Source organism: Sceloporus undulatus, chromosome 2 (genome assembly GCF_019175285.1).
Source record: "Sceloporus undulatus isolate JIND9_A2432 ecotype Alabama chromosome 2, SceUnd_v1.1, whole genome shotgun sequence".
Classification (NCBI taxonomy): domain Eukaryota; kingdom Metazoa; phylum Chordata; class Lepidosauria; order Squamata; family Phrynosomatidae; genus Sceloporus; species Sceloporus undulatus.
The window spans coordinates 300,801,079-300,824,600 of NC_056523.1; the positions used below are offsets into that span (position 1 = coordinate 300,801,079).

At 42.3% G+C, this 23,522-nt stretch overlaps 1 protein-coding gene across 4 annotated transcripts in view; it reads right to left on the reverse strand.

The window, feature by feature from the left end:
* DDX4 (DEAD-box helicase 4) overlaps positions 1-23,193 on the reverse strand; it is a 63,757-nt gene extending 40,564 nt beyond the window's left edge. The window contains exons 1-6 of one of the 4 annotated variants that reach the window (XM_042454857.1): positions 23,095-23,193; positions 15,460-15,600; positions 11,547-11,601; positions 6,686-6,760; positions 5,633-5,683; positions 1,542-1,595 (exon numbers count right to left, since the gene is read on the reverse strand). In XM_042454857.1, coding sequence (XP_042310791.1) covers positions 1,542-1,595; positions 5,633-5,683; positions 6,686-6,760; positions 11,547-11,601; positions 15,460-15,585 — 361 coding nt within the window. In that variant the 5' untranslated portion in view covers positions 15,586-15,600; positions 23,095-23,193. Of the gene's footprint in view, positions 1-1,541; positions 1,596-5,632; positions 5,684-6,685; positions 6,761-11,546; positions 11,602-15,459; positions 15,601-15,759; positions 15,941-23,094 lie in introns of those variants that run through there. The other 3 variants (XM_042454856.1, XM_042454859.1, XM_042454858.1) reach the window with 3 other exon arrangements.
* Positions 23,194-23,522: the final 329 nt, after the last annotated feature.

The following is a 23,522-nucleotide window of genomic DNA, read 5'->3' on the forward strand; positions in this document are numbered from 1 at the left end:
GCACAAGAAGGATGCCTATGATGGTGTCCTTGGGATCAGGGGACCTCCAAATTCAGCAGATGTACAATCACAGGAAAATCTTGGTAATAAAGGATATGGACAGTAGGGTCTCTACCCACCTGTCATTGAATGGGCTGTACCTTTCCCAGCCTGGTGGCAGATGGAAATGATGGTACCAAAGCATGCAAGACTAGGCCTGTAGAGGCCATAAAGAGAGGCCTGTTTTGGATGGTAAGATGAGCAGTATTGATAGTTGACTGCCACAGAAGATGCAAAGATGCTTTGAGATGCAAAGCATACAACTCCCTTGAGGCAACAGCTCCAGTGGTTATTGGTATTTTCTGAATTGCTAATTATGATCTATAAAGTCCTATACCAGTGATGGTGAGCCTTTTAGGGACTGAGTGCCCAAACTCTAAGGTATTCCAGCACTGGGTGTTACTTTCAGGAGCAGGTAGCCTTCCAAGAGCAGGACTTCTGATGGCGGGCCTTCCCGAAAGACAGTTAAAGGCTGGGGGGGGGGGAGAAGAAGGTGCATCTGTTCCTCCTCTTCTCCCCACCTTCCTTGGCCTTTTTGCTGTCTCCAGAGAGGTAGCTGAAGGCACAGGACGGTGGGGGAACAGGAGGAACAGGCACGCAACTGTTCCTCCTCTTCCCCCACCTTCCGGACTCTCTGTGTGCCCTCCAAAATGGCTTTGCGTGCCAGGGAGGGTTTGCCATCACTGTCCTATACAGTTCAAGTTCAGGTTATTTGAAGGACAGTATTTTCTCATATGAGCATGCCCATTTTTGAGATCTTCTGAGGAGGTCCTTTTCTCTGTACATCAGGTGGAACATGGGAAAGGGCCTTCTTGGCAGTTGCTCTCACGCTGTAGAACATCTGCCACCCTTACCAGAGAAGTCAAGAGTGGCACCCTCCTTGCTATTTTTCCACATGCAGGTGAAGACATTTGTTTCAACAGGCCTTTGAGGACTGACTGGTTAGAAGGAACAAGTATTGTGTTGTGCTATACTGTCTATTTTTTATGTTTAACTGACTTCAATCTGATTTTTATTACAATTTTAACTTTGTATACTGTGAATTTTTGGCTATGTTGTAAGATGCCTCAAGCCCCAAACGGAGAAAAGGGCAGGATTTAAATATAATAATAAAATAATAATAACAAACAGAAGCAAACAAGAAGCTCTAAGCCACTGTAAGCACAAACCATGGTTTGAGGCACAAATCTACTGTACTATGAAGATTGCTAGGCTGTCTTTGGTTGAATTACTGCCATTCATCCTAACATACTTTATAGAGCGCCTGCAAAACACAAATACTTTTATTTTTGTGAAGGAATGATCAGATGTAGTAAATACTACATGGCCTGTCAGTATTTTGAAAGACCATGATTCTAGTTAATTCTGCTAAATAGAATTCATTACACAAACAGTATACTGTATAAACAGATTTTCTGTATTCTCTATATATCCCATTTCTGTTGTCTTGAAACAAACAAGAATTAAGAAGTAAGACTCTTTGTTTTAATTTATGCACTTACCTCCTCTCCCTAGACCTGCTCTGTCTGATTGGCTGTCCTCACTATCAACAACTCCTTCCATGATGAAAAAAATACATTATAAACAATTAATTAAATTTATGAATAGATTCCCACAACCAAAAGGGGCCCTGAAGTGACTTAAAAAAGGATGAAAACACAAATTACTGTACATCTTTTAAAAGTCACCCACAGGACTCAAGCCATCCCCCATACAGAAAGAGAGTAAACAGCAAAAATAATCACAGCCTCCAGCCTGCTAAATTAATAAAAGTTTTTGAGAAGGGAAATGTCTTTGCATAGTCCATCAAAAATGAAAAAAATTGGGAGCAGTCAAGTATAAATGAAGGGGAAATCCAATATACAAAGGGCAGTGGGAGGCTTCCGTCTCATCACTACACTCAGAGTAGCCCTGTGGATTGCAGAAAGAAAGGTCTTAAATGTTAATAGAAGCTAAAAACTTTTGGTAAGGTTCCTTTAGAGCCATGGGTGGGCAAAGTGCAGGCCACAGGCCACATGTGACTACAGGGCTGTTTTTATATCCCCTGACCCCCTGAAACGTCCCAAAAATACCTTTTGAGGCTGTGGAGATGTAGCATTTTCACCACACCTGGACCCCCTTTAGACTCTCCTGGGGCAAAAACAAAACTTTGAACATTTGCATGTCCTCAAAATACCCTATAGGGCCTAGGATGGGGCATTTTGTCTGGAGACATCTGGGAACGGTCTTCAAGGTCTCCTGGAGGGCTAATGCAGCCCCTTAGACCTCCACACTTGCCCACCTCTGCTTTAGAGAAAGCTCATCCAGAAAGCACTAGCGGCTTAAAGCCGTGCAAAGCTTTTTGTGTCAAAACCAGCCCTTTGGACTGAGCAGAGAAACAAATCAACAGGGAGTGCGTCTTCAAAATGGCACATTGGATTACAAGCTGTTGGAAGTCCATTCTAGGGTAGTGCAGAAAAAGAAACAATGCAGAAAGATTACATCCATCACTGCCCAGAAACAGACAGGAAGGTCATGTAACCAAAGTTATTAGCCAATAGTGCTGCTATAGATTCTTTCAGTTTTCTTTCCAAAGGTAAACTAAAAAACAAAGGCAGAACTATCTACAGAAAAGACACCACCAAACCACCCTTTACCCAGCAAGAGCACCTAGGACTTTATGCTAAACAGTATCTAAAAATAAGCCTAACCCATATTATCAAAAAATAAAATAAAAATAAAAATAATCAATATTTTAAAATGACTTCTGGTCTGAATTTAAGGTGCTGGTGTTGATATTTAAAGCCCTGAATGACCTAGAATTCCCATTCCTGATATAGTATGTGTCACTGTCTAAACAATTAAGTCCTGCTAGATGCCCTCACCACTCTGTTTTCCAGTACTGGAAGCAACATACTAAGTGGAGAAACTAAAGAGGGCTTCCCTCGACTGTGGTACCCTAATTGAATGCACTCCCTCTGGTGGCCTGATTGGCATTAATAGTGACTTCATTTTAGCTGCAAGCTAAAAACTCTTTGGGGTCTATAGATGCTGTCTAACTATACACTTTTAAATTGTTTTAAGTTGTGTTATACATGTTGGACTAAGTTAAATTGTTTTAAATGGTTCTTTGCACATTGCCTTGAAGTCTTGTGGCTTAGGGTATGATTTAAATAAATGAAAAAGAATACCTAAATAACTGTCCTTTCATAAACACAGTTCTATGTGTATGAAATGATTTCTAAACCAACCTAACTTTTTATTGCTGAGTGTAGCAATGTTGTGACAGAACTGAACTCTACAACTAGTCAGAAGAAGTAATGGCTCACTATGAAATATAGCTAGCCGCAATTTCTGACGCTTGTCAAAATATGAACATCTTCAAATCAACTGAAACTAATTCTAGTTTCTTTGAATGCATAAATTAGCCAATCATCTCTTCCATAACAAAACAATTCTATCACATACAGATAGGTTTTATTCTATTTCAGTGTTAACAATAACTACCCAATAAACATTTACCAAACCTCCCTTTCAATTGCTTTCAATCACTTAGACTGCTTTGTTCAGTATAAAGCAGTATAGAAATGCAGCTGCTGGTGGTTTCCACCACTTTCCAGTGAACAGCAACCCAGAAAGTTACACTGATACATTATGCACTTTTCTACTATTTCTACTAAAAATATTGTTCAAAATATTTTTGTATATAAAAACAATACCAAATAATTTTATTTAAACACAGCACAGCACAAAGCAATTTGAAAAATTACATTAAAATGCATCAGAAAAAATAAAGACTATTTGTCAAAAAAAAATTTACTCCAGCAAACACATCAATTTAAAAGCCAACACTTTCTGATTTTCAAAACAAAAAAGTAATTTTGAAAAATGAATTGCAGCCCAGCAATTAACATGTTGTACAGACAAGCCATGAGTGGGTTTGTAACATTTACATAATTCTGTGCCCAAAATTACTGAAGGCTCCAATCCTCAGTGTACTTGGGGAAATTAATGAGACATGAGGAATCATGTTAACAAAGGGAAAAATGATTTCCTGGACAGTGATATGGAATCTCAAGACAATGTCTACAGCAGGGGTCGGCAACTCCTGGGCCGCGGGCCGGATGCGGCCTGCCGCCGCCGCCACCACCTCTTCCTCCTGGGCCGCGCAACCACGCTGCCCTCATCCTCCTCCTCCACCACGCGGAGGAGGAAGAGGAGGGCCGCGCGGCCTGGGACAGAGGAGGCAAAGGAGGAAGCCCCGCGCCGCCCACCTCCTTCTCCTCTGCCTCCTCCGCCCCGCCCCCAGGCTGCACGGCGTATGGAGGAGGGAGAGGAGGAAGAGGAGGAGGGGGAGGAGAAGAAAGAAGAGGAGGAAGAGGAGGGGGGAGCAGAAGGAGCAGAAGGAGGGGGGAGCAGGAGGAGAAGGAGGAGGGGGTGGGGGAGAAGATAGAAGAGGATGAAGAGGAGGAGGGGGAGCAGAAGGAGGAGGAGGAAGGAAGAGGTGGTGAGTGGTCAGAGGCCTCAATGTTTTTTAAATTTTTATTTTGGGTGCTTTGAATGCTAACAAGTCTCCCTTGTTTTGACAGTGATAGTGTGGTGGTGGTGGTGGTGGTGATGATGATGATGAGTCAGCTTGAGAGGCACGCAGGCACTGTTTCTTAAGCCGAGAGAGTGTGACTTTCCAAAGTGCCTTTTGTGTGTGTTTTTGGTTCTTTAATGGTGATATTGATATCAGAAAGCCTCTGAGGCAAGGCCAATATAAATTGCTGTGATTTTTACAAACTCATGCGCAGTGAAGAAAAACCAAAGTCCCTTGACCAAGTACACACTTCTGAGAAGTACACTTGGTGCAAGAACTGTGAAACCACCTTGACATGTTCAATATGCATAGCCATGCGAACCCATGTTCAGTGTGAAACCCAAAGGGTTTGGTTATGCAATAAGCCTCTGAAATATGCAAGAGATTGCCATGTTAAGTAAAGCCATGTTCAATGCCCAAATGTGCTATTTGGAATGGGGGGAGGGGGGGTTGGCCAGAAAGGGAAGTCCATTTCTGCCATCTGTCTAGGAATAATGCCCAAATGTCCTCCATTTTGATCATGCCTAAGAAACATGCATTTATATTAACATTTTTTAAAAATCATCGATTTTTTGCATGTCCTCCATTTTTTAAAAACGTGTCCTACATTTGAAAATGTTGTCCTGTATTATTTAATTATTTTAAAAAAAAAATTTTGGGCTGCCCCCCGATTGTTTGGGAGACACCAACCCAGCCCCCGTCTCAAAAAGGTTGCCTACCCCTGGTCTACAGGAACAAAAGTACCCAGAATATTTATCTTGAATACTCTGAGTATAGGTCCCGCAATATGAATACCTCTACATTGTATTTCCTCAAGCAGCTAACCCAACTACCTTCAACAGCAATTTATTTGTATATCATATGAACGTCCTGGTCATGAGTGACAGAAGATACCTGTTACTATAATTCATAAATCTAAAGATGAGATATAGCAGCATGTGCTAATATAAGAGACACAGCTGTGCAATTATGTTCAAAACTCTTAGGATTTATCCATATCACAGCTTGTTAAAAGTTTCCTGGGAAGCTTACCTTTCTCAAAAGGTGAACACTTTCTATCTTCAAACCTATTTCCTGGTACACCTATAGAAAGCAAGAGTAATCTATAACAAGTATTCTACAATTCTGACCATAGTTTGCATAATTTACATGAATGTCCAAAGTACCACTGAGAAACAGTCATATTTCCAGAATTTCTATGTCTTGTTATGACTATCCACACCTCTAGTGTCACCAGAGACTAGAACCCGGAGCAATGGATGCATGCTACAAGAAAAGAGATTCCATCTCAGCATTAGTAAGAACTTCCTGACAGTAAGGGCTGTTCAACAGTGGAACACGCTCCCTCGGAATGTAGCGGAGTCTCCTTCCTTGGAGGTCTTTAAGCAGAGGCTGGATGGCCATCTGTTGGGGATGCTTTGATTGAGAGTTCCTGCATGGCAGAATGGGGTTGGACTGGATGGCCCTTGTAGTCTCTTCCAACTCTATGATTCTATGAACTCTATTAGTCTAGTATTAAGACATGTTCAATAGGGAAAAGAAGCAAAACAGTGTCACGTCACATACATATTTTTACGAACAAGGTTGCACCTACAATCACCAACTAATTCTTTCTATATTAAAATAAATAGTTCTATTTAGATTTACACTGGATTCAATTATCATGATTTACATTCAGCATCAATGTGTTTTTTTATCAAGTACTGCAGAACAGTGGGCTAGTTTTACCAGGTTCACTGTATTCTCAATCTTGATTAACCAAAAAAAGTACAGTGGTACCTCGGGTTACGAAATTAATTCGTTCCGCGGCTAATTTCGTAACCCGAAAAAACCTTCGTAACCCGAAACAATAAATCCCTATGGGATTTATTCGTATCCCGAAAAATTCGTAACCTGGGTAATTCGTATCCCGAGGTACCACTGTATTTGTATAAAATTTTTGTATGATCTGTAAGTTACTAATATAATGTAAGCTATTTGGCTAAGTTCGTTCATCAAAACACTTGTATGCAATTAAAATAAAATTTCAGGAATCATGAATAGCCCTTTCTTGACATCCCTAACTGAAAAAAAGAGTAAAATTACCTCTACTTCCGAACACCTTTCCACTTCCAAATTTGCGTGTTAGCTTCTCCTCTCCATTTGGTTTTTCACCAACACCTGAGATGTTATAAGAAAGGTGTTTATTGGTTGAAACTTGTTTCTAATCAGTTGTCTTGCATATAACTAAGAGGCTAAACAGACCAGCCAAAAGGGCTGGCTTCGGGGTGGAGTGGGGCATGGCGACAGCACACCACACATGTAGTTGGGCCTGATTCCACCCCCAAGCTCCCGGCATCACAGTACAGTATTCCTTTGGTGCAGCATTCAAATGTCGCACGGCAAAAGGAGCACAAAAAGTGTCAACAGGGTGGCAAAGGGGCCCTTTTTCTGCTTCTTTTGGGGCCAGAAAAATGCCAGATCAGGGCCACAGTGTGCGATTGCTACAGCCCCGACCCAACACTCAAAGATGCTTACCCACCATCTGTTTTGCCCCTAAATTGTTTACAGTTGCTAGCCATTGTTTACAGTTGTTAGCCATCTGTCATCATCCGGCCTAGGAGGGTGTGAAAAGGCAGGCCCAGCTCCATCAGAGCTAACCAGAGCAAGACGAAGGGCCCGCTCTCCCAGTCCATCTTCCATGGTCCAAGAGCAGAGGGAGAGAAGAACCACTGGACTCGATCCCCTTCCCCACCATCAATCCCTTCTCCTTTTGTGTCATGTCTTTTTAGATTGTAGGCCTGAGGGCAGAGAACCATCTAAATAAGTATCTGTAAGCCCTAAATAAGTATCTGTAAGCCACTCTTAGAGCCTTTAGGCCTGAAGAGCAGAGTATAAATACCATAAATAAATAAAATAGTGAACAGTACCTCACTGCATATGTCTCAAAAGGGTGTGTTTTTTCCCAATTTAAAGGATACATGTGTGTCTATGTATTTAACTGATAGAAACATCTCTAAACATCTACAGCAGGGATGGGCAATCATATACGTGGCAGGAACCATTTCCTATGCTGGGCCTCCTTTTGCTGCACAGGTTCATTTCCATGCACCTGAGGTGATGTGACATCACTTCTCATCACCAATTTCAGTGATTTCTGCGCTGGTAGCACAGTGGTTAAATACCGGTACTGCAGCCACAACATTGTGAGTTCAATTCCAGGGCTCCAGGGTTGACTCAATAATAATATTTTATTTATATGCCGCCTTTCCCATATGATCAAACCTTCCATCCTTTTATAGGTCAGTAAAATGAGTACCCAGCTTGTTGGAGGCAATTACCTTACAGATTGTAAACAGTTTAGAGAGTTCTGAGTTCACTATTTAGCCCCTTCAGCCAGACGTGGCTGAGCTGTCTTCTTCTTCTTTAATGCTGGAGTTGGGCCTAGTTGGCTTACAACACAGCAGCTTTTGAACTGTCTCTCCCTGCCTGGCTTTGTTTCAGCCATTTGAGGGACAGAGCAAGACTAAAGAAAACATTGCTGTTTTTGCAGGTAGTTGTCAAGGCAGGAGAGAACAGATCATGAATAGAAGAAATATTAGAAGAAATATTAAAGTATTTAAGACAAAGTCAAAGAAGGAGGAGAAAAGGAAAAACACAGCCTATTCGCAACGAGGCAAGAAAAAGACTAAGGGATAGTTGGGGTTGCTCCCTAGTGGCATCGACTCCTTCAAGTCTGTTTTTCCTGCCTATTTCGGAGCAAGCGATGGAATCAACCCATGTTATAGGACGTTTCCACCTCCATCGCTGGAAAAATGTAAATGCTATTGCTAAATGCTATTTCTGATATTTTGAAGGTCTTAAGAGGATCACATCTAAAGTGTTTTTTGGGCAAAAAAGGCTCCTAATTTTTAAAAACAATAATATTTTTTAGGCTGAGGGCTCTGTGGGAGGCTTCTGGGACTGCACTTTGAGGTCCCAAGGCCACACTTTGCTCACTTATGAACTGCAGTATGAAAATTTCCTTAAGGTTGGTCAGTCTCACCATTAAACTTAAGACACAACATTACACTGTCTTAGTAACAGGCATGAGTTTTGAATGTGTGCTTCTTTTTCCCTCACAGTAATAAAAAAACCTTCCTATTTCTTAGTTTTTTGTGGGGTTTTCAGGCTATGTGGCCATGTTCTAGAAGAGTTTCTTCCTGATGTTTCGCCAGCATCTGTGGTTGGCATCTTCAGAGAATGCTTGCCTGGAAAAAGGTGGTTCTATATATACTGTGTGAGCCTGGGAATGCAGGAGTGATTTGCATGCGTATTGTTCTGTACTGATGGCAGGCCTCAGGCTGGGAGGCTAATGCAAACGAGGATTAGTGTCTGCTAATTGGTGATCATTATCTGCTGGGAAAGCCCTGACTCTGAGTGGTTTCCCATTTGCATTTGCTGAGTCCTTATTTTTCTATTCCTCAGGACTGGTAGCCAAATTTTGTTCACTTTAAGGGTTTCTTCTTTCTGGTTGAAATTATCCAGATGTTTGTGGATTTCAATGGCTTCCCTGTGCATCCTGACATGGTAGTGGTTGGCATGGTCCAGAATTTCATACCATGCAGCTGCGGACAAGTCTACATAGGGACCACCAAACGCAGTGTGCAAACAAGAATCAAGGAACATGAAAGACACTGCAGACTGGGCCAGCCAGAAAAATCAGCAGTAGCAGAACATGCCACAAACCATCCTGGGCATAAAATAATGTTTGATAACACTGAAATTCTGGACCATGCCAAGAATGTCTTGCATATTATGTGCTGAAATGAAATAAATTCATTTCTCTGTCCACTTGAGGAGTTGAACTGCCTTCCCATGCAGTGTACAGGCACCATGACATCAATTATGCGTGTTTCTACTGGTATTATTTATTCTGATTTAGGTATGTTGATTATGTATGAGCTGAGAAAAATAAAGCAAAACAAAGACAAGCTGCCCAGTCCTAGCAAACAACTAAACTCCTAGGCAGAATCAGGCATGTAAAACAAGCTGGAGTACTGAAAATAGAAATCCCAGTAGTTGAAATAAATCCATTACCATATGTACTCGTGTACAAGTCAACCTTATTTATAAGCTGAGGGAAGGTTTCAGGGTCAAAATCCTGGATTTTGATATGACCTGTGGATAAGTCGAGGGTAAAACCTAGGGGGCTAAAAGGAAGGATGGAAAAGGGGAAATACCACTTCTGTCCCTCCTTCTCCTTCTCCTTCTCTGGACCTCTCCCAACTGATTCCCAGGTACTGGAGGAGAGGTTTTAACATCAGATTGAGAAAGGAAGCAAGTAGATTTAAATGGAGAGTTGTTTGCATAGGAAGCAAGGTCTTGCAAAATGGACTGGAGACAGAAGCAAGTATTTTAAATGGAGACGTTTTCCCCCCATAGAAACCAAGGTCTTGCAAAAGGGACCAGAGAGAGAAGCAAGTGGATTTAAATGGAGTTTTTTTCCATAGGAAGCCAGGTCTTGCAAAATGGACTAGAGAAAGAAGCAAGTGGGTTTAAATGGAGAGGTTTTTCCACAGGACGCAAGGGCTTGCAAAATGGAACAAAGACAGAAGCAAGTGGATTTAAATTGGGAGTTTTTCCGATAAGAAGCAAAGGCTTGCAAAATGGAACTGGAGGGGGGAGGAAATGGAGATTGGGGCATCAGGCCTTGTTTGCTTTAGGACCTAAGCACTACTGACGCATTGACCCTTATATAAATCTACCCAAAATTTTAGAGTCAATTTTGGGGCATAAATTTCTCTACTTATATTATAGTCGAGTATATACGGTAAGTCTCTCCAGTTCTAGGAGCATGCCTGGGCTCTTCCAAGAGAACCATAAGGCAATGTTGAGTTCTACTCCCAAATGCATGAAAAGTATCATGTGTGAAAATATGACTTTTTAAAAGGTTATTAAGAACTCATAAAATTTTAAACAGTCTGTGGTGATTAGAAGACTCTCTCTGGTCTGGTTCTACGAGGACACTCTGAGAAAACTATCTCATAATATGTGGTCATCAAGACTACTAGCCTTAGATATCCCTTAGCTACAATGAGGATGAGGGACTGCTACAATGCAAGAACACACTTAACGTAGAAAATATAGAGTAACAACTCAAGCCTCAGGCTTTTAACCTGTAACTTATTAATAAATACAGTTCTCCCTCTGTTCTCACGGACTTGGTATTCGTGACCCTTGAATATCCATGGGAGGCGAACAGAGGGGGTTAAAAAGGGGAGAAGTGCCCATTGCGCATGCTCGCACACCCCTGTGGGAGCACATCTCCATTCAAGCCAACAGGGCCTGAATATGCGTGGTTTTCCGTTTTCAGGGGGGTCCAGAACGGATCCCTCATGAAAATGGAGGGAGGACTGCAATATCTTCAGAACTCAAGTTCCATTTGTCCAGGTGGTGGTATTCACTGCAGGACTGCTAAATTCACTTATCTGTCTAAATCAAGCAGCTAAAAGTGTTTCAAGCTATTAAGGGATCTTCTGATTAATCTGGTTTTTCCTTACACCAACCACTGGTAACTGGCAATTGGCATAGTATTTAGTAGTGCCATTCTTCTCTCACAGAAGAAAATGCCTCGAAGACAGCACATGCTGTAACACATGCAATAATCTAATAACTAAGAAACACACTATTTTTGCTTCATAACTATTGGTTCATTCATTTACAATCCATATTCCAATTGTTTTCTTCACTCTGATTGTTCAAAAATAGGTACAGCACTTTCCACTGCATCAAATTAATTTTACTACATTCTACCAATGCCGCAATTCAGTCCAAACAGAGATCCCACATTAAAATTTCACAATAATATTCAAGAACTAATTTTAACAAGCTTTCCATACAGTAAGGAAAGAATCATTTCACTCTTATCATGAAGTGTTCGTACTCAAATCTTTTCTAAATTCTTAGAGAATTATTTAACACATACCTGGTATCTGGCTGAAATCGCATGTTGTTTCATTTATTCTGCCAGATAAATTCCCCTAGAACAAGAAAAAAGGAGTCAGTCCACAATGCAATTATTATAGGGCCGCATGAGTTTAAAAAACAACTGCTAGCTATAATGTATTATGAAAATAAAACCATTTATAATTCTATACCAACAATGCTTCTTTTTTAAAAGAATTAGTCAAGTGAATCATAGCATTTCAGAACAACTAATCCCTGAAATATCATTTCTCCATTTTTTTAAATTATGAAGCAAGCCTTCATCCCGAAGACATAACAGCGTCCATAAAAATAAATATTTATGATATCAAGTTGAACAAAGCAATAACAAATGCCAAAACAGAATAAAACAACCCAATCCTGCACATATGGGCCTGTAACTAAGGGACTCAACACACAGCCCCTAAAGTGCTTAAACGCTGTGCCAACGGAGCATCTTGATGCCCCCGCCATGCAGCTGGACATGCGGCATGATGTCGGCATGAAGGTAGCCGGCATGCGTACGCCAACCCCCCATGCTGGCATATGACGCCCGTCTGTAAGGCTCTAAGACCCACTAAGATAAAAGTGGTTCCTTCCCAAATATCATTCACACGATTACAGTCTAGTCATTAGTGCAAGAATCACCAAGTAGAGAAGGTACCTCTAAGAGGTAGGAAATTAGATTTTGTTTACCCAAGCCATAGAAAGAAGCAGGAATGCACTGTACTACTTTAGTTTATAATTTTACTTTTAATATTTTAACGTTCTCTAGTCATAAAAAGAAACCTTTCTGTAAATAGTTCACCAAGATCACAGGGAAAGGGGCTGTGCCAGAATGCTCTTGCCTTTGTGCTATATTTTACTTACAGCTGGGGGAAACTGTTGTACTGCAACTCCCAGCAGCCTAGCTGGCTTAGCCAGTGGTGAGGAATGTTGATAGTTTTAATCTCACATTTGGAAGGCTGCACAATTCCCAATCCTGATTTATAGGGATACTGCAGTCTGCTTTAAAAACATGGCTGGGCATTTAGCAGTAACCCAACATCCATATTCAGTTTATTATATCACTCTTACCTCTACTAGTGTAGGATTCTACCATTTGTTTTGTCACAAAATTTAAAATGCTATGCTATACTTGTTTATTTGGACAAGTCCTATTGTATTCAATGGACTGTACTCTCAGATAAGTATACACCAGACTGCAGAGTTCTCATAGCATTTTAACACTGCTGCCCCCAATATGGACTGCTACACTAACATCATACTGTAGCCCATTCAAATTGCCAGCAATTAATACAATAATCAGCTCAATCCCATTTCATTTTAAGTCAATGCATGCAAGCATTCAGGATAAATAAAGCGGTCATTTGGCATACATTAAAAAAAAACCAAAAAAATTATCAGTAGCCTGTGATCTGGGAGGAGGGATGTGTACATTACTGCATGTCTTCAATAATGACACACGTCATCCTCCTTTTTTTTTTTTTTACCATAAATCACCAATAAAATACTGTTTAAATATCTAAGGGATTTTCGTGGTTTTTTGCACTGGCTTTCAAGTCCCTGCTTCTTCTCTGAGGAATGAAAGAAAGCCACCTCTACATTTGGCGAAGCCCTTTAACATAATATTTTAGGAGTATATTAGTGTATTGTAGAAAAATGAAAGGATACTCAGATTGGGAGTGCAGACTCCAACTCCAAAAATTTCTAATAGTCCCTGAAGAGGACCAACTGGTGATAAGATTGAAATAAGTTGAACTTTTATAAAAAATAAAAGTTTCTGGACCATCACAGGAGACTTTTCCCCCTTTCATGGATAGAGAAGCCATTGAAATCCACAAACATCTGGATAATTTCATCCAGAAAGAAGAAACCCTTACTTAAAGTGAACAAAATTTGGCTACCAGTCCTGAGGAACAGCAAAATAAGGACTCAGGCCTGTTACAGACTGCCAAAATAAAGCTGCTTCGGGTCTCTTTGGAGGTATGCTATTTAAATGATGCATGGGTCCTAAGAGTCCGGAGGTCGCCCCAAAGCCACACACCATTCCTGAGCACTGGAGTGCAGCTTCCGGATTCTTAGGATGCATTCATCATTTAAACAGCATACCTCCAAAGAGACCCGAAGCAGCTTTATTTTGGCAGTCTGTAACAGGCCTCAGCAAATGCAAATGGGAAACCACTCAGAATCAGGGCTTTCCCAGCAGATAATTGATCACCAATTAGCAGACACTAATCCTCGTTTGCATTAGCCTCCCAGGACACAGAACAATACGCATGCAAATCACTCCTGCATTCCCAGGCTCACACAGTATATATAGAACCACCTTTTTCCAGGCAAGCATTGTCCGAAGATGCCAACCACAGATGCTGGCAAAACGTCAGGAAGAAACCCTTCCAGAACATGGCCACATAGCCCGAAAAACCCACCAAAAACATATGGATGCTGGCTATGAAAGCCTTCAACTTCAAATTCCAGTTTTGTTTTGTTTTTTGTTGTTGTTGTTCTGTTAGTGTGTTGTAGCAGAAACAAAACCATTTGTGACACCCTACAAAGTATCATCTGGCATAATAATAAGCCTACGGGCTGTTGTCCACCAAAGGTTTTATTAAATAAAACTTTTGAGCTGTTGATGAGCTTCCAAACTTTTTCTCCAATTCAGACAAACACATTTATAAAGGATTTGCGGTGGGAGCACAGTAACACCCTTTTAAGATAAATATTAAACAAGAGAGCGAGGGGAAGGCAAGCCCCTGGGCCACCTCATCCCCACCCCTCACGGCCATCCACCCAGCGTGACCAAATGCCCTAACCTCAGAGGAGGACAAGGCACTGCAAAATGTTGGACATTCAAGAAAAATGTACCACCAAATCAAAGCTGAAAACACTAATATAAATGTAATTCGTGTTCCTTTGTATTGGTGGCATGCCTTCAAGTATTCTGATTTATAGCAAGCCTAAGGCAACCCTGTCACGGGGTTTTCTTGGCAAGATTTGTTCAGAGGTGGTTTGCCACTGACTTCCCCAGAGGCTGAGAGTGTGCAACTTGCCCCTGGTCATCCAGTGGGTTTCATGGTCTCCAAAGGGATGGTCCAACACTCAAAGCACTTCGTCACACGAGTCATGCTCAAAATGGAAGGATGTTTTGCAATTCCTCCTGGAGAGAAGGCTGACATGTAAGAAACACCCTGGAAGAGAAGGGCATCTGGTCTCCCAGCCCAGCAAGGGCCCAGGTGGTTCATCTCAATCTGAATTACAATACATTTTGTTAGGGTAATTCAGGGTAGAAGGGGACCAGGTGCCCTGATTGCAAAGGAGGCCCAGGCACCCCAAAATGTAGGGCATTCAAGAAAAACTGAAGGCATGACCAAATAAAAACTGAGAACACTGATCTAAATGTAAGCCATGCTCCAGAGTCATGCTCAGAAAGGAAGGCATTTTGGAATTCCTCCTGGAGAGAAGGCTGGGATGTAGGGCATGTCCTGGAAAAGGAGGACCTCTGGTCACCCTTAGCTAAAAACAGTCATAGAATTATATTACTCTCTATTGCTTTTTTAAACTAAGGGTGACCAGGCGTCCTCCTTTTCCAGGACATGCCCTACATTTCCAGTCTCCAACATTATGTATCTTAAGCCTTTCGTTATCTTTTAAAAGTATTTGATATTTTGGCATTGACTTTGTTTTAACTGCTGTAGTAATTTAAGCCCATTTTAACACATTGTTTCTGTCTGTTTTCAACGGAGTGGTGTTTTTTAATGTTGTAAAGCCCCAGTCTTGGGAGAAGAGTGGGATAATGACAACTGCATTCATGCTTCTTCTTCATCCCAATCGTGGAGGACATTTTGGGACTCCTCCTGGAGCAGAAGTCCTGGAAAAGGAGGGCGGGTACTCGGTGCCTAGTCTGGGCTCACCCTTTTCTGGAAGCCGGGCTGGAAGACCGGGAAGGAGGCGGCGGCGGCGGCGGCGGCGTCCTCTGCTGCTTTGCTGGCGGCCCCAGCCTGGCCCTTGATCTCGTTCTCCCAGTCCTCGTCTGCCATGGCGCCCAGCGGAGCCTGCGGGGGAGAGAGAGAGGGAGAGTCAGTGGGGCGCCCTCCTTTCCCCACAGGAGCCACGCTCAGTTAACCGTCGTGCAGCAGCAGCAGCAGCCGCCGCCGCCTTCGCGCCTCCTCTCTCTCTCCCTCCCGGGCAGGCGGCTCGCTTCCCGCCCAAACCTCTTCTCCTTCTTCTCTCTCTTTCGACGCCGCCTCACTCGCCCGCAAACAAAATGGTGCCCACGGAGAGACTCTGCTGCTGGGAGGCCCAGGAGGCGGAGGCGTCGAGCCCTAGAGCGCCAACCGAAACAACCGCCGCCGCCGCCGCACGTGCTGCTACTGCTGCTGCTATTGCAGCCGCGCCCGGCCGCTAGTCTCCAGGTTCCATGCCTGCCCCGAGGGTCACGTGCTCTTCCCCTCCCTCCTCCACCAATGGGAGGCGGCCTAGAGGAGGAGGAGGAGGCAGCAGGGAGCCAGGGAGAAAGGAAGGGGCCAGGGCGGGGCTCAGGAGGGACCCTCTGCCTTTCTGAGGGGACTGGAGCGCCTGCCTCCTCTGAGGCTCACTCCAAAGGAGAAGTTGGCATTTGGAAATAATAATAACAATAATAACATTAATAATAGAGCCCTTGTAGCCCCTTTGAGACTCACTGAAAGGAAGAAGTTGGCATTTGGAAATAATAATAATAATAATAATAATAATAATAAGAAGAGCCCTTGTATCCCCCTTTGAGACTCTGAAAGAAGTTGGCAGCATGAGCTTCCCTAGACATTGGCCTGTTACAGACAGCCAAAATAAAGCTGCTTCAAGTCACAGTGGAGGTATGGTGTTTCAATGATGCATGCGTCCTAAGAGTCCAGAAGTCACACCAAAGCCATGCTCCAGACTGAAGCGTGGCTTTGGTGTGGCTTCTGGACTCTTAGGACGCAAGCATCATTGAAACATCATGCCTCCAAAGTGACTCAAAGCAGCTTTATTTTGGCTGTCTGTAACAGGCCTAAAGTCTCTACTTCCTCAGATAGGTTTAGTGGAGAGGAAGCCAGGCATGTATGCCAATGGCATATATATGTCTGTCCCTGGCTTCCACTCCACTAAATGCATCTGAGGAAATAGACTTAAGTCTTATGAAAGTTCATGCTGCAGTGCCAACTTCTTTATTTCAGTTAGTCTCAAAAGTGCTACAAGATCTCTCTATTATTATTATTATTATATCCAAATGCATCTGAGGAAGTTGACTGAAGTCTACAAAAGCTCATGCTGCCTGCTTTTTTATTTCAGTTAGTTTCAAAGGTGCTACAAGATCTCTCTATATTATTATTATTATTATTATTACATCCAAATGCATCTGAGGAAGTAGACTTGAGTCTAGGAAAGCTCATGGTGCCTATTTCTTTCTTTCAGTTAGTTCCAAAGATGCTACAAGATCTCTATACATTATCGTCATCATTATTATATATTATACATATTTTATATCTGCATCTTTTACGTCTATTATATATGCATTTAAATGCATCTGAGGAAGTAAACTTAAGTCTAGAAAAACCCCTACTGCCAACTTCTTTCCTTCAGATACTCTCAAGATCTCTCTACATTATTATTATTATTATTATATCCAAATGCATCTGAGGAAGTAGACTTGAGTCTAGGAAAGCTCATGCTGCCAACTTCTTTCAGTTAGTCCCAAAGGTGCCGTCTGCTTCTGGAGACTAGCAGTCCCAATGGGGAGAAAAAGGATTCCAGCAAGCCCTTGGGAATTTAATTTGTCTAAAATTCACTCTGGTGGATTCTATAATCAACCATAATCACACCTGATCCAATCTAAGGCTATGCCACCTCCCACATTAAAACATTTACACTAACTTTAGGTGCTCCACCTTGTAGCAATGAGTATTTACCATTATGGAAAAGGAGAATTAAAGTCTGACATCAGATAGAATGGTGTGCAGCTCTTTACTAGATCATCTGTACGCCTGTACTATTGCCATGCTTAGGTAACGGAGGACTGGGTTAACCTATACTCCCAGCAGATGATGGTGAGTCCATATAGATGCACCCTGTGTTAACATGTCAATTCTTGAATTTATATTTGATTTAATCTGAGGAAGACCTTGCTCAGCCACTTGAAACCTTCTAACTCCATGCCAACAGATTATAATCGTGTTACTGGAAAACTGAATTCCACATTGAAATTATCTGTTGACTAAGGAATTCAAAGATATAGTCTGGAAAATCAGTATACTGTACAAAAGGATCTTGTAGCACCTTGGATACTAACTGAAAGAAATAAATTGATAGAATGAGCTACCAATTAGGCCCCAGCTTGTTGGGGGCAATTAATTTACAGATAATAAACCGCTTAGAGAGTGCTGAGTTCACTGATAAGCGGTATAGAAGTATATGATCCCCTCCAAAAGGGGGGGCTTTCATAGACTTGAGCCTACTTCCTCAGATGCATGTTGATTGGGGTCATGAAAAACTAACAAAGGACTCTGTGGGATTAACCTTCTGCTACAGAATAGCAGAGGGAGGAATTCCCCCAAGGAATATCTGTCAAAAAAGATAAACCTACAAACCTCAGTGTTAAACACTACCTCCCTATCTGAAAACTGTACAATACATTTCAAAGTGTCAGTCTGTAGGATCAGTATGTAGAGAGATCTTGTAGCACCTTTGAGACTAACTGAAAGAAAGAAGTTGGTGGCATGAGCTTTCACAGATCAAATGCATCTGAGAAAGCAGACTTTAGTCTACAAAAGCTTAGTCTCAAAAGTGCTACAAGATTTCTCTACATGCTGTACAGTACACTAAAACTGTGCATGTGTACTTGAAGAGAGCACAGGTGGCCCCAGCAAGACTCACTCTTCCAGCCCCAGAGGGAGGCAGTGAGGAAGGAGGGTATCTTTGAAAGGTCTTGGCAAGAAGCCTTGTTAGAAATGACCTAAAGCCTTGCACACACTCCCCCACACTAACTAATCTTATAACAATGGAAGCAAGAATTTAGCTATTGTGCTAAAAGGCAAGGACCAGTCTCAGAGGGACTAAGCAATCAAGCCCTCTTAATAGCAAGCCTATCTGAGGAATTCTTATTAAAAAATGTAACTATTTAGACTAGTTAACAGGTACATCTGCCCTTCTCTTTGACCAACCCCTTCAAGGCTTCTCAGAATGTGTATGAGGATGGAGATCACTCCATAGCAGAATAAACTGGTCTTGTTGTTTTCATGTGTTCAGGAAGGAGAAAAGGGGTTTAGGATTCTCCTGGAACTGTGAAGTCGAAGGTTTTAATGGCTTGCATCCATATTTTCTTGTGCATTTTTTGGGCCATGTTGTGGAAGAGTTTATTCCTGACATTTCGCTGCATCTGTGGCTGGCATCTTCAGAGATGCCATCTAAAGATGCCAGCAAAACATCAGGAATAAACTCTTTCAGAATATGGCCACATAGCCCGAAAAACTCACAAAAACTGTCCTGGTATTGTTGTTTTTAGCTACCCTCAAGTCGACCTCGACTCATGGCAACCCTGTGGATGAGACATCTCAGAGAAACCCTATGCTCCAGTTCCTTGCCCAGGTCTTGCAAGCCCTTGCCCATCTATCCATCTGGTCTGTGGTCTTCCTCTCTTTCTTGTACTCCCTACCTTTCCTAGCATTATTTTTTTTTCCTAGTGATCTGTGCCTTTTCATTATGTGGCCAAAGTACGATAGTCTCAACTTGATCATTTTTGCTTCCAAGGAGAGCCCTGGTCTGATCCCATTTGTCTGCATTTTTGGCTGTCCACATTATGCTAAGTACTCTTCCCAACACCACATTTCAAATGAGTTGATTTTCTTTCTGTCTCCTCCCTTCACTGTCTAATTCTCACATCTGCATGTAACTGGGAATACAATGACTTGAACATTCTGACTTAATAGCACTCAGTTGTATGTCTTTGTTTTTTCTCCTGGAATGGTGGTGGTGGTGGTGGTTCTGTTGTTAATGATTAGAAATTTCATATCCACATCTGTTTCAGATGAGAGGCTTCCCATCACAGACTCTGTAGTCTTACTCTCCTCCCATAGCAGAGCAGCTCTCCTCTGAAGCAATTTTATCTAGTGAAATTATGACTTATGAGAATGGAAGCAGGGGGAAAAAAATAAGAGTAGATGGCATAAAATAAACTATCCCTGCCAGCAGAGAGAGTCAATTAATACCATGTCAAATGCTCTTGCAGCAATATGCACAAAGTAGCTGCTTTAAAAAATACCCCCCTTCCTCTACTGATATTATGAAAAGTGATTTTTGTATATGTGCCAGGTCCAAGGTTAGTGTCAAACCTTTAACACCATCAAGGCTTTAATACTTTTCCATGTGGCATCCATTACCATTTTTGCCATTCCACTGGTATATCGCCAGATGGAGCAGCTCCATCAAATGATTCTGCTAATGTGTCTATCATGGCAATATATCTGTTATTCCAACAGCATTGCATAGCTTCTGTTGATTTCTCAGGTGGTGCATTTGTACCAACTCCTTGGATTCTATTGGACCAAGAATAAATGAATACTACAAACTCAATCAAAATAGTTAAATCAGTTTGCCAATTTATATTGAATTTGATACTAAACAAGAAGAATACAACATTCTATATACTAAAGCCAACACAAATTCAATCTCAAAACTCCCTGCATCAAATGAGATACTGCTGCAAGTCTTGTTTGTCAATCTCTTCTGCATATGCTGCTCAACAGTATACAACTGTCGCGGCAGCCTCAACACCCTAATTCAACATGCAACAGAGGCGCGTTACAGACCGCCCCTTTGGGGCGGCCTGTAGGCGCACCTTTTCCCGCCGGATCGAGGCCTCAGCGGCCAGAGCAGCAGCCGCTGAAGCCCCAATCCGCCGCTTTCCGGGCTGCGGGGAAGCGGCAAAAGGCCCCTTCCCCGCAGCCTGGAAAGGGGTGTCCTTGGGGCTTCAAGCCCCAAGGACACCCCGCGGCAGCGGGGAGAAGGAGAAAGGGGCCGTTTGGCCCCTTTCTCCTTTGATCCGCTGGGCGCAGCTGTCTGAAGGCTGCGCCCAGCGGACCAAACCAGGAAGGAGCTCCGAAACGGAGCTCCTTCCAGGGTTGCGGAAAGGGTGGCCTAGGTGCCCTGCTGCCGGATCGAGGCCTCAGCGAGGCCTCGTTTGGAGGCGGCGCGGTCGTCATGTATCGCTGACGGCGGCCGTGTGGAACGGCCGCTGCCATTTTGTGCGCGCACAGCACGCACTAGGGTTAGGATGGTGTGGAAGCACCGCCCCATCTTAACCCTAGTACGCGCTCCGCGTATTTTTAAGCCCGTCTGTAACGGGCCTTAGATACAAAAACATAATACATAGTCCAGTATAAAAAAATTACCCTTCTGTTGCTTTCTAAATCTAGACATTGAAAACATATTACTTAATTCAAGATGACAATTTTTAATCCCTGCTAACTACAGCTCCTCTCCAACTGTCTCTTTCCTTCTGAACTGAACTAAGTTTCCTCACCAACAGGGTCAAACCAATAATTAATGGGGGTTACACATTTTCAGGAGAGAACTGAGCCTAACACCCCCACAGTTTAAAAAAATAATATAAACAACCTGCAGACTCCATTATTCATTGCCCAACAACCCTCTTTTGCCATCTAACAGCACATTTTCTTATGCACCTACTCAGGCATGAGGCTACCATAATTTAAGGAGATTTACTCCCAGGTTAGCAGTCCAAGAATTGTAGCTTCAATTAGGTTTTCACCATCAAGTTTATCTAGAAAACGGTTCAATTTTCTTTACGAAAACAATAACATTTCTTGCACTAAACGCAGCAGCTATATTTATACCATGGCCTGGAGCACTGCAATTTGCACAATACTGTCTCCCTTATACCACTTCCTTGCCCAAGTGTGAAATTTAGTGCAAGGCATTCCACAACCAATTAGGTTGTAACTGTGCTAGTGGTAATAGTTGCATAGTTGTAGTAGCTGAACATGCATAACTGCTAAGGGAGCAATACCATCTCTTGTACTGTTGTTATGCTCGCATAATTGTTACAACCTTCAAACAGATCAAAGATGTAATTCAGATGTTTTGCAGTACAGCTCTTATCAGCTCCATTCTAGATTTCCGAAATAACCTGAAGGGCAGCAGATTGCTTACTCTGATCTAACTAGTCCAGTCATCTTTATGTTGTTGTTGTCATTGTTGTGTGCCCTCAAGTAATTTACGAATTTAAGATGAACCTATCATGGAAGTTTTTTAGGCAAGTTTCTTCAGAGGGGGGTTGCCATCCTCTAAGGCTGAGAGAGTGTGGGTTTTCATGTCCAAGCCCGGATTTGAACCCTGGTCTTCCAGTGTTCTAGCTCAATGCTCAAACCACCACGCTGGCTCATAATCTTTATATAACAATGGCCAACGATATGACAGTAAAACTGGAGTGGGCAGATGCTGGCTTTGCAGATAGTGCTGAACTGCAGCTCCCATTGCTCCTAGGCAGCATAGCCAATGTTATAGGGTGATAGGAATAGCAGCAAGTGTAGGGCCACAAGTTGCCCACTTCTGCCCTGGACAGTTTGTAGATAGGGCATGATGATGCTAACCATGCCCCTTTACTCAACAGTAGCATCTGGTACTGGTAGCATCAAAGTACATAGTACCACATAACAGCTGAAGATTAAGTTCTTCAGGCGAGATCCTTCTATCAGTCCTGTAACCTCACAGACCATCTGATGGGAAAGTGGGAGAAGGTCTTTCATACTTTCCAACTGTCCTGATTTGGGAGGAACAGTCCCAGTTAAATTACTCTGTTGTCCCACCTTTTAAAATGTCCCAGTTTCTTTCTCCTCCCATTTTCCTCCTCTGTCCTCAGTTTGCTTCACTTGCTGCAAACAGAGTTCAAAGTGCAAAAGTAGTTTGCACTCAGTTACTGTAACTCAGGGGAGAAGAGAGCAGAATCTTGCCCTTCCGTGTGAGTTCAGACAAAAGCAGAGTGCTGCAGCCTTTCCTGGCTTGTGTGCTCTTCCTTATTAATACAGTAACTCTTGCTGTCTTGACCACACTCTGATGTTGCTTGGCTACACATGTCCTAGTTTTATCTCTGAAATGTTGTAAAATAAAGCCTTTTTCGTGGCTGTTCCCAGACTTTCCTTGGGTCCTTCTGTTGGCAGGTGCAAACTGTTTTTTTAAAAAGTCCGATATGGAAACAGAGGGTTTGAGAGGACATTGCTTTTAATAATATGCCATACCAGTCTTATTTCTTGCTTTTTAATTGATATGTTTTCAATTATTTTAAATTCTATTAACATCTCTTACCTTTTTGCATCTTTTTACTGACACATGCTTTTATCTGTATCTGCTAATGTAGTATCAAAGTGTTATATTGGTATAGTGTTGTGGGAAAACAACCTTGATTTTTGCAAGCTGCCTGAATTCCCAAGGCTGGGAAAAAGTAATAAATAAGTTGTGTTGCAATGCTCCCTCATAGAGAAAGATGTATAAGCTGTATGAGGATTTAAAGTACAAACCTTTTGCTTTGCACACAGGTTGGAACAGTTGATTTGTTTGACGATGGCTCTGAGATTCTCGAAGCCACCATGGCCACTGGCGATGCTGAGGAATTCTGGGAGCTATGGTCTAAAAAGTAATTTTCCCAAGCTCTGCTTCCTGTTCCTCTTGGAGTTCACATCCAGTATTTGCTTTGTTATTGACGAACAGACTTATTATCTGTAAATTTGTCCAGTTTGTGTATTGTGAAAGATTTCTTTCTTTCATTGTTAAAAAAGATTTTATATGTAATTATTCTGCTTTTACTGAACTCACCTCCCCCCCCCCCCCCCCCCCCCCGATGAATCTGAGCTCCAGTGATTGAAGAGAGAAAGATATTTAAATATTTACATTCTCCATACTGTTTGTTTTGTAACCTCTGTCATGTGCTGTTCTGCGTTATCTGTTA